We start from the raw sequence: 14,974 nt of genomic DNA on the forward strand, positions 1-14,974 counted from the left end.
AAAAAAAAAAAAAAAAAAAAAGGACCTGAGGATCAATGGAGCAAATGATAAGATGCAGAAACAACTCCAAACACACTCAGCCACCTTATCTTTGACAAAGGTGCCAAACACATTCACTGGAAGAAAGATAGCCTGCAATAAGTGGTGTTGGAAAAACTAGCTCTCTACACACTGAAGACTAAAACTAGAGCCATGTCTCTCACCATCTGGTAAACCACAATCAAAATGGATCAAAGATCTAGCTATTAAAATGGAAATACTAAATCTCTCGGGAAAGAATAAATGAGAACATAGGTGTAGGCAAAAATTTTATGAATGAAACCCCAATTGCATGGGAAATAATACAAAAAATCAACAACTGGGATCTCATCTTATTAAAAAGATTTCATAGCTGGTAGCACCTACCCTGGGTGCTGAGGAGAGCCCTTCCCCCAACACACACTGCCTCTGGCTGCTGAGCCACACTAGTACCTAAATCCGTACTGCAGCAGGGCCATGGGTCAAAAAGGCCATTTGTCCTGAGATCCAGAAGACAGAGCAAAAGTGAACAACAGAAAGAGGGCCTCTCTGAGGCTCCTTAATAAAAATTGAAGCCCAGTGGAAAAGTGAAGAAAATTTTAGCCACAAGGGCACACCAGACCACCATTGTTTGTAAGTTGGAGGGATCACCACTCTCATAATAACCTGCACTATCTCCAGGGGAAGGGCAGCTGCAAACTGCAGTAAAACCTTGCAGAGTTCAATGGAGCAGGAAGTCAGGAAACTCAACTTGGGCTTTGCAGCCATAAATCAGCCCTAATCTCAGGGATTGCTGCTGGCTTGCTGAGAATAATTGATTTAGATCTGCACGCCGCTTAATACCTTGTCTATTGTGACAGCAGAAACATTCTTAAGGAGGCCCTTCATTTTTATTTTCAAAGTTATCTTTTCTCTTATTTTTAATTTATTTTTTCTTCTTTTCAAATTTATTTTTTCTCTTTCTCTCTCTCTCTCTCTCTCTCTCTCATCTTGTTCTTTATCTCCCTCCTTTTCTGTTCGTGTTCCTCTCCTAATTTTTATTTCTTTTTTCTTTCTTTTTCTTTTCTTCTCTTGATTATCATAAATTTTAAAGGAAAGTGAATATAGTTTCTAGCTTCCCTATTGCTGTTAGATGGCTCTGTTCTTGTTCTTGTTTCTTTGTTCTGTATTTTTCTATTGACTTCAACATTTTCCTAGAGTTTCTGTGATCCTCTTGTGTACTTGGCCTCACTCCTAACTTTTCCCTGTCCTTCTATCTATCCCTCCTTCCCCAACTCCTTCTAAGTCCCCATCCCGAAGGGTAAAGTTGCTCTGCTGAGGGGTTTATTCACTATAAACATATTTTGGGCTGCTCCTTGATTTTGATTTAATTCCCATGGTTAAAGGTGATAGATTAATAACTGCCAAAAATTGTCATTTTCTAAACTGTGCTCAATGCTATTGTTATTGCTGATTGTATCATCTGAAAGACAGCTCTGAGAAGCAATTATTCCATAAGAGTTCTAAATACAAGCAACAAAGATACTAACAATAAGCAATATTGAAGTATCAACCCAGGAATTTAACAAAAAAATAGTATTAACAAAGAAAATAGAAAGAAGAAGACACCTAAGCAAGGCACAAAAGCAGACTTCCAGCTCATCGAAGGCAAATTCTTAAGAAAATGAGGCAGAAAAATCTGGCAATCAACCACCTGGGCACCCTGAAATGATAGCAGAGGAAGTAACAAAACAGATGAATGCAGCTCTAGAAAAATTCAAAACAGAAACAATTTCCTAGATAACTACAGAGATGCTGACCAGAATGAAAGACATGATTAGAGATTCTAGAAAAGAAACACATTAAAAAAAAAAGATGAGCACAGCGCCATGATGGAATCCATGAATGCCCCCAGCATAGGAAAGAAATTAGAAACCATGAATGCCCAACATACAAAAGAAATAGAATCCATGAAACAGATTCAAACAGATATCAGGAGACTAAAAACTCCTTTGAAGGTATTCACAGCAGAATTAGCCACTGTGAAGACAGAATAACAGATATTGAAGACAGGATTGAACTCAGGGACCATGAAAACAGAGATCTCTTATAAATAGTAAGGGATCATGAGAAATCAATCCATTAGCTCCTAGATGATGTAAAGAAGAATAATATAAAACTGATAGGAATCCATGAAAAAGCAAGAGAAAGTACAAATGACCTAAAAAATCTGTTCACAGAGTTAATGCCAGAAAACTTCCCAAACAGAGTGAAACAATTTGGCATATATATAAGTGAGCATACAGGACTCCAACTAGCCATGATAAAAAAAAATCTACAACTAGACATATAATAATCAAACTCCTGTAAACCCAAAAGAAGAACAAAATATTATAGGTACTTAGAGAAAAGAAGCAAATCACATACAAAGGAAAGCCCATCAGAATCACAGCAGACTTTTCAAAACAAACCCTCAAGTCAAGGAAGAGGTATTTCAAGCCCTTGAAGAAAACAACAGCCAACCTAGACTGATGTATCCTGCAAAACTATCTTTCAGAGTTGATGGTGAAATAAGACACTTCTGCAAGAAAGAGTACCTGATAATCTTCATGAATACCAAACAAGTACTCAAAACAATTCTAAACAATATCATAGAAAAAGACAGTGAAGGTCATAACTTCATGAAGCCCAACAGTGTAAATCCACCAGACAAGGCAAGAAACTAAAGGCAGAAGGGGAAAAAATAAAAAATAAAAGCCAACAATAGGAAAATAACATGACAAGGATAAGAAAAAAATATATATATATATCACATATCCATCAATATTCACGGCCTCAATTCACCAATCAAAAGAAATAGATGGGCAGAATAGATTAAGAAGCAAAATCCAACAATACACTATATACAAGAAACACCTAGTTAAAAAAAAATTCATGTCCTGAAAGTAAAAGGATGGAACACAGTTCTCCATGTGACAGGAGCCCAGAAAAAAAAAAAGGGTAGCTGTCTTATTTGCAGACAAAGTAGATTTCAAACCAAAACTAATTAAGAGAGACAAACAACATGACTACATTCTTCTAAAGGGAACAATCCAAGAGGAAAAAATGACAATCATAAATATATATGCACCAAATACTAATGCCCCCAACTACACAAAAATGTTAATGGGCATGAAAAAACAAATAAGCATTAATGCAATTGTGGTGGGAGGCCTCAATACCACACTGTTATAAATAGACAGATCATCCAGACAGAAAAATCAACAACAAAATACAGGAACTGAACCAAGCTTTTTAACTAATAGACTTAACTGATGTTAGATTGGGAATTTAGCACAGTGGTTCCGCCACCAGCCTTGCAAGCTCAAGGACCCAAGTTCAATCCCCGGTACCAAAAAAAACAAAACAAAAAGACTTAATTGATGTCTACAGAGTCTTCCATGCCACAAAATAAGAATATACATTCTTTTTGGCTGCACGTGGGTCATTCTCCAAAATAGATCACATGCTAGCTCATACAACATGTTTAAGTAAATGCAAAGGAATTGAAGTTATCCCCTGTATATTCTCAGACCAAAGTGCAAAGAAAATGGAGATCAATAACATGAGGCACTGCAAGAACTCCACAAACAAGGAATTGAAAAACACTCTTCTGAACAACCAAAGGGTCAGTGAACAAAGACTGTTTCTATAATTAAATGATAATGACAATACAATATACAGAAATCTATGGAACATAATGAAAGCAGTTCTATAAGAGAAAATCATAGCATGGAATGCTGATACAAGAAAAACAAAGTGAGCTCACATAAACATCCTAATGCTAACTTAAGTTCCTAGAAAAAAAGAGTAAGACAAACCCAAAGCTCATACTAAGGAGGAAATTATAAAGATCAGAGCAGAAGTTAATGCAATGGAGACTAAGGGAACAATACAAAAAAAATCAATGAATCCGAAAGGTGCTTTTTCAAAAGAATAAATAAACTCAATAAACCCTTTGTCAACCTTATCAAAAAAAGGATATGAAAAGCTCAAATCCATGCAATTAGGAATAAAAAAGGTAAAGTCACAACAGATCCATCAGAAATCCAGAGGCTCATGAAGACCTACTTTGAGAACATGTCTATATTCTAATAAAATGGAAAACACAGGAGAAATGAACAGATTCTTAGATACATATGAATTGCCAAAGTTGAATGAAGGAGATATAAAAATTCTAAACACCCCAACTATAATCAGTGAAATTGAAAATGTAATTAAAAATTTACCAACAAAGAAAAGCCCAGGTCCTGATGGCTTTACTTCTGAATTGTAGAAGACATTAAGAGAAGAACTACTGCCACTAATCTTTAAATTCGTCAATGAAATTGAAAGGGAAGCAATATTTTCAAATTTATTCCTGGAAGCAAGTGTTACTTTGATTCCAAAACCAGGGAAAGACTCAACCAAAAAAGAGAACTACAGACCAATCTCCCTAATGAAAATACATGCAAAAATCCTCAATAAGATACTGGCAAACAGAATACAAAGGGTCATCAAGACCATCATACACTCCTCAAGTTGGATTTATTGCAAGGATGCAAGGATGGTTCAAAATACACAAATCAATAAATGTAATACACTATATTTGCAGAGACAAGGACAAAATACATATGATAATTTCAATACATGCAGAAAAAGCATTCCACAAAATTCAACATCCATTCATGATAAAACTCCTGCAGAAAATTGGAATAAATGGTCTTTATTAAACACTGATAAAGGCTATCTATGAAAAACCACCAGCCAACATCATTCTAAATGGCAAAAATACTGAAAGCCTTCATGCTAAAATCAGGAACAAGACAAGGATGTACACTATCAACACTCCTGATCATTATAGTTTTGGAAAAATTAGCCACAGAAATCAGACAAGTGAAAGAAATAAAAGGAATAAACATTGGAAAATAAGAAATTAAAATGTCATTATTTGCTGATGATATTATGCTCTACATGAAAGACCAAAAAAACTCCACCAAAATACTTCTAGACTTAATTGACAGATTCAGTAGAGTAACTAGATACAAGGTCAGCACACAAAAATCAATAACTTTCATGTAAACAAATAACAGACTCACTGAGAGAGAAATTAGGGAAAGAATTCCTTTCACAATAGCATCCCCAAAAATGAAACATCAAGGAATCAATCTAATGAAGGAAGTAAAAGAGAACTACAACACTGAAAAAAGAGATTGAAGAGGATATAAGAAAATGAAAACCATCCCTTATTCCTGTGAAGGAAGAGCCAATATAGTGAAAATGCCCTTACTACCAAAACTGCTCTACAGATTCAATGTAATCCCGATTGAAATCCCAACAGCATATTTCACAGAACTAGAGAAAACAATCCAAAAATTCATTTGGAACCAGAGAAGACCTAGAATGGCAGAAGCCATTCTAGGCAACAGAGATATGTCAGGAGTTATCACAATTCCCAACTTGAAACTATACTACAAAGCCACTGTGATAAAAATAGCATGGCATTGGCAAAGAAATGGACCCAAGGATCATTGGAATAGATTAGAAGATGCAGAAACTACTCCAGACACACCCAGCTACCTCATCTTTGACAAAGGAGACAAGCATCCGCACTGGAGGAAGGATGGCCTCTTTAATAAATGGTGTTGGAAAAACTGGATTTCATCCTGTAAGGTTTAAAAATAGATCCCTATCTTTCACAATGCACTAAACTAAAATTGAAGTCAATTAAAGATCTAAATATTAAAACAGAAATACTAAAGTTGCTGGAAGATAAGCTAGGTAGAACTCTTGAAGACATTGGCATAAGAAAGACTTTATGAAGAAATCCTCAGTAGCATGGGAACTAGCACAAAGAATCAAAAACTCGGATCTCATCTTTTTAAAAAGCTTCTGCACTGCAAGAGAAACCACCAATAGAGCTAATAGATAACCTGCAGTGTCAGAAAAAGTTTTTACCAGCTGTTACTCAGATAAAAGTCTACTATGTTAGAATATATAAAGAACTCAAAAAAACCAGACCCCCAAATTTAAAGACACAATCCAAAAATGGGCATCTGAAATGCACAGACATTTCTCAGACAAAGAATTAAAAGTGCGAATAACCATATGAAAAAAATGTTCAACATCCTTGGCTATTTGAGAGATGCAGATGAAAACAACATTGAGATTCCACCTCACCCCTGAAAGAATGGCTGCTATCAATAAAACAACCAATAACAAATGTTGGAGGGGTTGTGGGGATAAAGGAACCCTTCTCCATGTTGGTGGGAGTATAGACTGGTGCAACCACTATGGAAGTCAATATGGAGATACCTCAAAGAACTAGGATTAGAGGTTCCATTTGACCCAGCTATCCCTCTAATGGGTATCCTTCCAAAAGAATTAGAAGAATCATATCACAGTGATATATGTGCACCCATACTTATTGTGGTACCATTTCTAATAGTGAAAACTTGGAAACAGCCCCAGCTGCCCATCAACTGGAGACTGGGTAAAGAAGATGTGGCTTTTCTATAACATGGAGTACTATTAAACCATAAACAACAAGAAACTAGAGACATTTTTAACTAAATGATGCACATTGAGGCCATACTCTTAAGTCAAATAAATAGGGCACATTTGAGTAAATACCGAATAGTTTTTCTGGTGTAAAAAATTAAAGTGTAAATAAGGATCTAAATGTATAATTGATAATGTGAAATAGAAAGAAAGGGTCTAAAGAGTAGGGGAAGGGGGAGGGGTAGGGAAAGGAAAGAGGGAAAAGAAAAGAAATACGAAAAAATGGAAACAGTCTTTGTAAATAGGGAAAGGTGAAGGGGATGAAGGGAGGGCAGGGGAATAGGGGAAAATTAAGAACCAAGATACATCATGTAAAGGTACAAGATCTCAATGATGAATGTAACTTAACTGTATATCTAAAATGTACCAATGAACTTCATGAAAAAAAATCTTTTGCACAGCAAAGAAAATCACCAGGAGTGAAGAGCCAACCCACAGTGTAGAAGAAAATCTGCAGGCAGTTGTTCCTCTGACAAAGGACTGATATCTAGAACATACAAAGAATTGAAAAAAATCAGATCCCCCAAACTTAGAGGCCAAATCCAAAAATGGGCATCTGAAATGAATACACACTCCTCAGATGAAGTAAAAATTAGTTTCTTGAATAGGAACATCTTTTGTCTCCTATCATCTCTCATTTGTTCCCATTATTCATTTTCTGAAATCCTCTTCTGTTTTTTGCATACACTCTTTTCAGATTTTCCATGAATCATTTTCATCTGTCATCTTACTTTCTTCCAAAAAAGCTAAGAATATATAACTCATGGCACATAGAAATTAAAAATATGATGTGAAAAACTATAATAGTACATAAGATCCTAATAAGATAATTGACAATGTGAAATAGGAAGAAAAGGGCTAAAGGTGTAGGGAAAGTGGGAAGGGTAGGGGAAAGGTAATAAGGGAAAAGAAAAAAAATGAGAAAATGATAAAATGGAAATGAAGTGTTTGTAAAGGGGGAGGGGAGGGGTGAAGGGAGGACAGGGACAAGGGGAAAAAATGAGAACCAAGACCTGTCATGTAGAGGTACAAGATCCCAATAATGAATGTAACTGTGTACTGTATACCTAAAATGTACCAATAAACTCAATGAGAAAAAAAGAAATTAAAAATATGTTTGAATAGTACTACAATTCACAATTCCACATATTATTTCTAAGAAAGTTGCTTCTAATCTAGCCTCTTTACTTTTTGCTGAGAGCTCAGGCTAGGTAAGTCAGTTTGTTTACTTAGTATTTTTTTAAGTAATACTCTATTGACTGCTTAGAGGCTTCATACTAAAAGTCTTAAATTTGAAAATGGTACTGAACTTTAAGAGCTTTACAAAATTTAGTATGTATTTTGTTAATGTCTTTGTCTTCATCTTATCTTCCTGGTCAACCCTGATAGGAAGGTATTTTATTTAACTTTATATTCCAACAGTGTCTAACAGTGATTTCCACACATAGCAGGTGCTTCAAGAATTTTTTTAAAACTACCCCCACCCGATTTGGGCGAGCTCTCCATGTTCCTCATCTTAGCGCTTCATGGGAAGCACTCCTCTCACTTATCTCTTTACATTTATCTACCTACGATGTCTATATCCCCCCCACACCCTTCGTTTTCTTCTTTTTTCTTTCTTTCTTTCTTTCTTTTTTTCTCTCTTTGGTACCAGGATGGAACTCAGGACCTTGTGCATGAGAGGCAGGTGCCGGTGCCACTGAGCTAATCCCACCCTTCATTTTCTTCCTTGACCTCTGTCTGGGATTTGCCTGTTTCACTCCTTCCAGCTGTAAGTGAGATGGAGGCCACTTATTATGCAGCATCCTCCTCCTGGCAAGTGCTAAGCTAGCTCTGTGTTGGATGATGGGAATATGATGAAGATTGAGGTTCTTGTCTTCTAGACCCGCACATTCCATTAGGGGTCATGAATAAGTAAAAACAATGACAATTCCTGTGGTGAGCCCTATAACTGAGATAGGCACAAAGTGAGCTATGAGAGAAAAGAAAGACAAAATAACACTACCTCTGACTGGCACAAGCTGGGGGCAGCTTCTCAGCAGAAAGACTGGATAGAATTTCAACAGGGTAAGAAAGGAGGGAAGGGAATCCAGGGTAGAGTAAATACGTCTGTGAAAATGCACAAATATGAAATAAACAGCAAGAGCCTTAGTGTGTCCACAAGCAGTACTTATGAGATGAATATGTAAAACTAGTTTAAGAGGTATGCGGAAAACGTAAGAACCAAGATACATCATGTAAAGGTACAAGATCCCAATGATGAATGTAACTGTACTTTATACCTAAAATGTACCAATAAACTTAATGGAAAAAAAAGAGAGGCCACATGGGTTGCAACAAGCAATGCCATCGAGATGGAGTTGCCCAAGCCCCGTAGAGCTCACATCTCACCACAACTCACCCCATGTTCTGGACATGAAGCTACAGAACTTAATGTCTGCCCTGCTGGGCTTCTGTTTTACTTTGGCCTCGTCTGCCTGTTAGTTCAATTGTGCCAGGCCTGCCTCACAAGCACAAGGGTCTAAGTTTGATCCCTGTTACTATAAAAAAAGAAAAAAAAGTAGATTCCTAGCTATTCTTGTCAAATGCACGAAACAATAACTATATATGATAACACATATGGTATTTGCTCACTATAGTGACCACTTTACTATTTATGTTTCAATAACATAATATTGTAAGCTGTATACACAATACAATTTATTAAAAGGGAAAAAAGCAGGGGATGCAGGACAATGAGAAGTCCTTTGATTCAATTCCCTCAAAAGATTTTCTTTCTGTTTCTTTATCTTTATTTCTTGACAATGCTTTATTGTTTTAAGATAAAACAAATTAGCTGGGCATGGTGGCACACGCTTATAATCCCAGCACTTGGGAGGCTGAGGCAATCAGTTCCTCCCCTGAGGATTTAACAGTGAGATCCTGTTTATGTCATTTCCTTTGCCTGAGGATACACTAAAGCCCAACATTTCCTGAGTGGCTCCTCCTATGTCCTCCTCCTGGAGTCCTCAGAATCTATATTGTAATTTTTGGGCACTTCGCTACTGCACGGTATTACATTGATTTCTAATTGTCTCGGTCTCTCTTTTCTCCCCTGATAAAAACAAACTTTCTGAGAGCTGGATACTAAGTAATATAAGATCCAGAATCACACATTCCTTGCTCGTCACTGTATTCCCAATGCTTACCTTATAGTAGATGACTAATAAAGATACCCTGAACTCACAGAATTAAAAGAACAATTTTTTGTTTGATGGATCACCTCTATCCCCAAGGGGGAGTGATTTTTGTTTCCTTTGTTTGCTGATGCCTCTCAAGTACCTAGAACAATGTGTGGAATCACTGTGAGCATTTATTATAGATGCTCATCAAATATTTGTTGAATTAATCAAATATATTAGGGTGTCAGGGATTTTGTCTGTCTCACTACTTTTACCATTCTTGACACAGTAGCTGCTTGATGAATTTATTGAAGGAACGAGGCTGAGATCATGTCTTTTGCTTCTTTATATTGCTGCCACACTGTTTAAAAAATGGTAGATATTAAATACATGTTTGTTACTGGTGGGCTGGAAATGAAACAGATTCAGGTTTGCTAATGATCTTTGTATTAATGTAAGTACAATTATTCCCTTGATAAATAAGGGTTACTAATTTGTTTGTATCCCAAGGGGAGAAACCTTTTCTACCACAGCTAAAAAAAATTTTCACTTACAACCACTGAATTTTTGGGAGATAGACATGTCCAGTGCGAAGAGAAAAGAATGTAAGGAGCTTATCTCTATTATGCAAGAATAATTTCATAACCAGCTGTAGATGAAAGCTTGCTTAGTGAAGAGAAACATAGCCATCTGTCAGAGACCACTGGGAAACAGCTTAGCAATGGCTTTCACTTTGCCATCCACATATTATTTAGATTCATTTAAAAACCTCCAATAAAAGCCTCTCTAGGCATACTTTCCCTCAATTTTTAGTGTGAGAAATCAGTCCTGAGTCTTCAGGCAAGGCGTGCATAGTAAGGCTGATGGTACAATGCTTGCTTGGTATGTTTGAGATCCTGATTTTGCTACAGCACATACACACACACACACACACACACACACACACACACACACACACACACACATGAGCGCTTGGAACACACACACACACACACATGAGTGCTTGGTAGTATTTTGTAAACAACATAATCTTAGAAACTGAAGTCCAGAAAAGTTGGGGCTTTAGACTGTGTCTGACCTGTACCATATGGTTAGCAAAGCAACTTGGAGTTTGAGTACTAAGGAATCACAGAGGAAAACTCCAGAGAAATTTGAAATCAATCACACTATTCCCCCTCTAATTGGAGTTTGTGAAATTCCTTTTCATTCAATTCTGATGTCATACTGAGTCATAAAAAGTAGTGTTCTTCAGCCCAGTGCATTTCTGGAAGCCCTTTAACCAGTCTATTAGTCATCACTATACTCATGGGCTTGAGGCCAGTACCACTCACATTTCTCCCTGTTCTGCAGCAGACAGACTAAATTCCTCTAATCTTCATGTTTCTTCTGTCTCATCTCTCAGGGAAGACGAGCTATAGCTTTGAGGATAATATAGCTTTAAGGCAACTTTTGGGAGATGTGAAAGTCTTAACATCTGGGCAGTGTTAACAGAATCCTGGAGGCTGAGACGGACCAGGAGCCACTCATAGGAATGTTAAAGTAGAAGAAGGTTGTTTTTATTTTTTTTCCGACTTATGAGAGGAGCAGACAGAAAGGAGAAGGAAGAGAAAGAAAGACAGCAACAAAAACCCCTATAAACAGGTAAGCTCTGCAATTTAACCCCTCAAACTACACTACCCTGTTTCACAGCATTGGAGAATAAAGAGATGCAGAATTTGGATGATGCAGCTGCAAATTGAAGAGGGGAAGAAGCTCTTTTGTTAAATTGGATCATATTCTGTTTTTGTTTGTGCTGTGACTGGCTGTACACGTGTTCCCACTACCTTCTCAGCCCACAACGGAAGGGTGGCTGACTTTGGTGAGTCACATTTTCAGTGTGACATCAGGGAGGAGGCAGGCAGATAAGGAGTCATAGACTCAGAGTACAGTACGTGGTTTGAAAGAAGGAAAGCCTCTGCTCACCTGCGAACTAATGAAATTGAACCTGGATGTGGGGAAAGGGTCAGTGATTATCTACATATTCCTTGTCCTGGAGCCTCCTTTAATCTCTTTCTTCTTTTGTTGCATTTTTCTATAATCCATCTCCTGTCTTTTCTTTTCTTTCTAATATTCTTTCCGCATCATTTCACTTTCCTTATTTCCCTCGTGCTCTTTCACTTTTTTCTCTATCTCACTTAATTGTTACTCTGTGAATAAAATCCAAAGCCAAGTATCTATGAACTGGAAAATGGATTTTTGCATTTCTTGGACTCTGCATGTCCCTTTAGAGACTCTGGCCAGAATCTAACATTTTTTTGTTTCTCCATTTCTGAGACTGACTCCTCCTCTGAGCATGCCATTTCACTGAAGGCATATGGGTGAATGGATACTTGTTGAAAGGTTGAGTGGCCCACTTTATATTGCTAAATTAGTAGGTTTTAATACTATTATTTACTAAGTATTTTCCCACTGGGAACCACAAACAGCTCTCATCCATTTGAGTGAGGACATGATGGGAAATGAGAGGGCAGTTGGAGCCTTCTCACCCTCTCTTCATGGACTTCAATAGGTTTCCCAACATCTCTGTCTTCCTGCTGGCTGGGCAGGATAAAATTAGGAGGTTAGGTAAGAGTTGAAAACCATAAGCTCTACCAAACCACTAAGCCTCAAAACCCAAAACAAGAACAGAGTCAAGGTATGTTTATTGCCTGGGAGACAAAAATAGTGAAATATCCAGTCCTGTCTAGTATGAAGTTGCTAATAATCATGTCAAACATATTGATTGCTTTGTTATGTTACATGTTATAAGGCAGATACTACTATTTCCATTTTATAGATGAGAAAACAGAGGGTTGGAGAAGTTAATGGTTTTTGTCTAAGGCCCCTAGCTAATAGATTTCAGAACTGGATTCATATTCAGATCTGTGTAAGTCCAGAGTTCAAACTCTTATATCTTATGTGCTAATATGTCCCCAAATCAGTGATTAGGAAATATTAGCTGAATGGGAAAAACCATTAACTGGCAGCTGTACATGGTCAAATTCTATCCTACTTCTATATGACTTTGTATTAGCCTTTTTCTGGTTTATGTACTACAGTGTCTCTCCCTATAACTTGGACCATGAACATCTGCATCTGATCCCATCAGAAAAGGGACCATAAATAACAAAAAGGATTGTTATTTTAAGAAGTGAAAAAATCTTTGTGAATAGGATAATATAATAAGCACTCATTAATTCTAAAAATCTTTCTTTTTCCTGACAGATCCCATGCTTCTGCTTCCTCTCACTTTTAGAAATTCCTAGATAGCTGACTTCTGAGTCTTTTTTTTTTTTTAACCTCTGGTACTTCTAGATACACACCTCTATTCTTGTTTCCCTAATTCCTCCTCTCAAGGATGGCTGGTGAACTAACTCAAAGAAGAGCTCTCTCTCTGCTGTTCTTCCTTATTCCAACAGTGACATCAACATGGTATGCAGGTAAGTTGTAGGAGCTGTTGTCTGTTACTTCCGGGAAGGTCAGGGCCTAACACCAAGATTTGGACAAGGAAAGAAATAGACGACAATGAAAGATTATTATTTTAGATACAAATAAAAGCTATTAAAGGACAATAAATATTACCAATCATTGCAACAGCTATCAAGGAATGCCTCTGGGGCAACCTAACAAGAGTTACTTGAAGATAGGATGTGCCAGCACAAAAATTAAGGTTAGGAAACATGTTCTTTGAGGCTATTGCCTCACCTACTTTGTATTTAACTCCAAGAAAAAAATATTTTCTAAGTTCTCCGTGAGTCATATCTTTATTAATAGTAATTCCTTTGTGAGTCAAATACCATTGTGAAGACCACAAAAACAGGACAGAGACCACATAGCTTATTTGGAAAATAAATGGAGGCAGGCAAACTATTTGAAGGAAACAAGAATATATCAAACTTTTTCCTTCCCTTTTTTGCTTCCTTCCTGGACCTTGTTTATGAGATTTTTATGGCCCCTTTCTGTTAAAGCTTTTAATAACAATATGGATCACAGTCACTTAATGAAGAATTCCCCAGTTTCTTCCGGCTTGTTCCTTATTTCAGAAGGGTTAGAGTTTTCTGGATTCCTGCGTGTTTCATCCTTCACCTCTGGAGACACAGGGAATCAGCCATAAAGGACTCATTGAGGAGAGGGAAGCAGGGAGGGGAGGGTTGAGGGAAGAATAATGAGCTGGCAGACCTTTGATGAGGCCCAACTGGCATTCCAACTGCTAAGAATTTTATGTGGCCTGCAGTCTCTGCCCTCACAGGGCCTGGGGAGTTTGGGAGAATGAGACAGGCCCAACCAGTAGGGTTAGGAAAATATCCAAAGATGAATAAATAACAAACTTCTCCCATCATAGCCACAGTCATTGCAAGCTAAAATTTTCCACATGTTCTTAGCTCCTGATGGAGGGCTTTGGCAGTAGTGTTGTTTGTCTGGAACAGCTGCATCAACTTCTCAAACAAATACACCAACTTCTCTTCAGTTTAACCTGGATTTATAGGGGATGCAGCACAAAGGCTGACATTGATATGAAGAAATTCAAATCAAACTTATAGCAGAGTACACACTATTTGGAGTTAAGGGAGCCCCAAGTCTCCATGCATCTGTCCTCCCAACCTCCCTGTAGCTTCAGTTTAAATGTGGAAGAACAAAATCCAGCCAAAGACCACAGGGCTAAAGGAGTAGAGGTTAGACAGCTCAAAAGCCAATTTTGAACACCTGTATAAAATCTCTGCCTGCAAAGGCCTTTCACTTTCCCAGAACAAAAGCCTGAGCTGTTGGAGTTCTGAACACAGGACCACAATTTTAAAACTTACATTCATTTGAAATTCTTAAAGAGCTGTCTACAGAGGAGGGATTCCCCTCTTACACATGAATCACCAGTGTCACTTCTTGTAAAGAGTCCAGAGTGGTAAGGTCTCTGTAGCCTTCTTAGTTGGCTACATTGTGAGAAACATTTGTGGTTCCTATGAATATCCCCTACATTGCTAGCAAAGCTGCTGGTGTTGCCTCCATTTATTTGTTCATTCATTCATTCTCGCCGTCCCCTCCTAGGGCTGAGAAAGGGCAAGAGGAATAATGTAAGGAGTGTGCCCACTACCTTATGTATGTATAAAATGTTCAAAGGGGGGTCGGGGATTTAGCTCAGTGGTTCGGGGGCCTGCCTTGCAAGTGCAAGGACCCGAGTTCAATCCCCGGTACAAAAAAAAAAAAAATCAAAAGCAGGTTTTGAG

At 37.6% G+C, this 14,974-nt stretch overlaps 1 protein-coding gene across 2 annotated transcripts in view; it reads left to right on the forward strand.

The window, feature by feature from the left end:
• The first annotated feature begins 11,670 nt into the window (after positions 1 to 11,670).
• Srpx2 (sushi repeat containing protein X-linked 2) overlaps positions 11,671 to 14,974 on the forward strand; it is a 24,138-nt gene continuing 20,834 nt past the window's right edge. For both annotated transcript variants that reach the window (XM_010623389.2, XM_033760539.1), the window contains exons 1-2: positions 11,671 to 11,738; positions 13,113 to 13,195. In XM_010623389.2, coding sequence (XP_010621691.2) covers positions 11,710 to 11,738; positions 13,113 to 13,195 — 112 coding nt within the window. In that variant the 5' untranslated portion in view covers positions 11,671 to 11,709. The remainder of the gene's footprint in view (positions 11,739 to 13,112; positions 13,196 to 14,974) is intronic.

The sequence above is a fragment of the Fukomys damarensis genome, unplaced genomic scaffold, assembly GCF_012274545.1.
Source record: "Fukomys damarensis isolate Sample0158 unplaced genomic scaffold, DMR_v1.0_HiC HiC_scaffold_39, whole genome shotgun sequence".
NCBI classification, from domain to species: domain Eukaryota; kingdom Metazoa; phylum Chordata; class Mammalia; order Rodentia; family Bathyergidae; genus Fukomys; species Fukomys damarensis.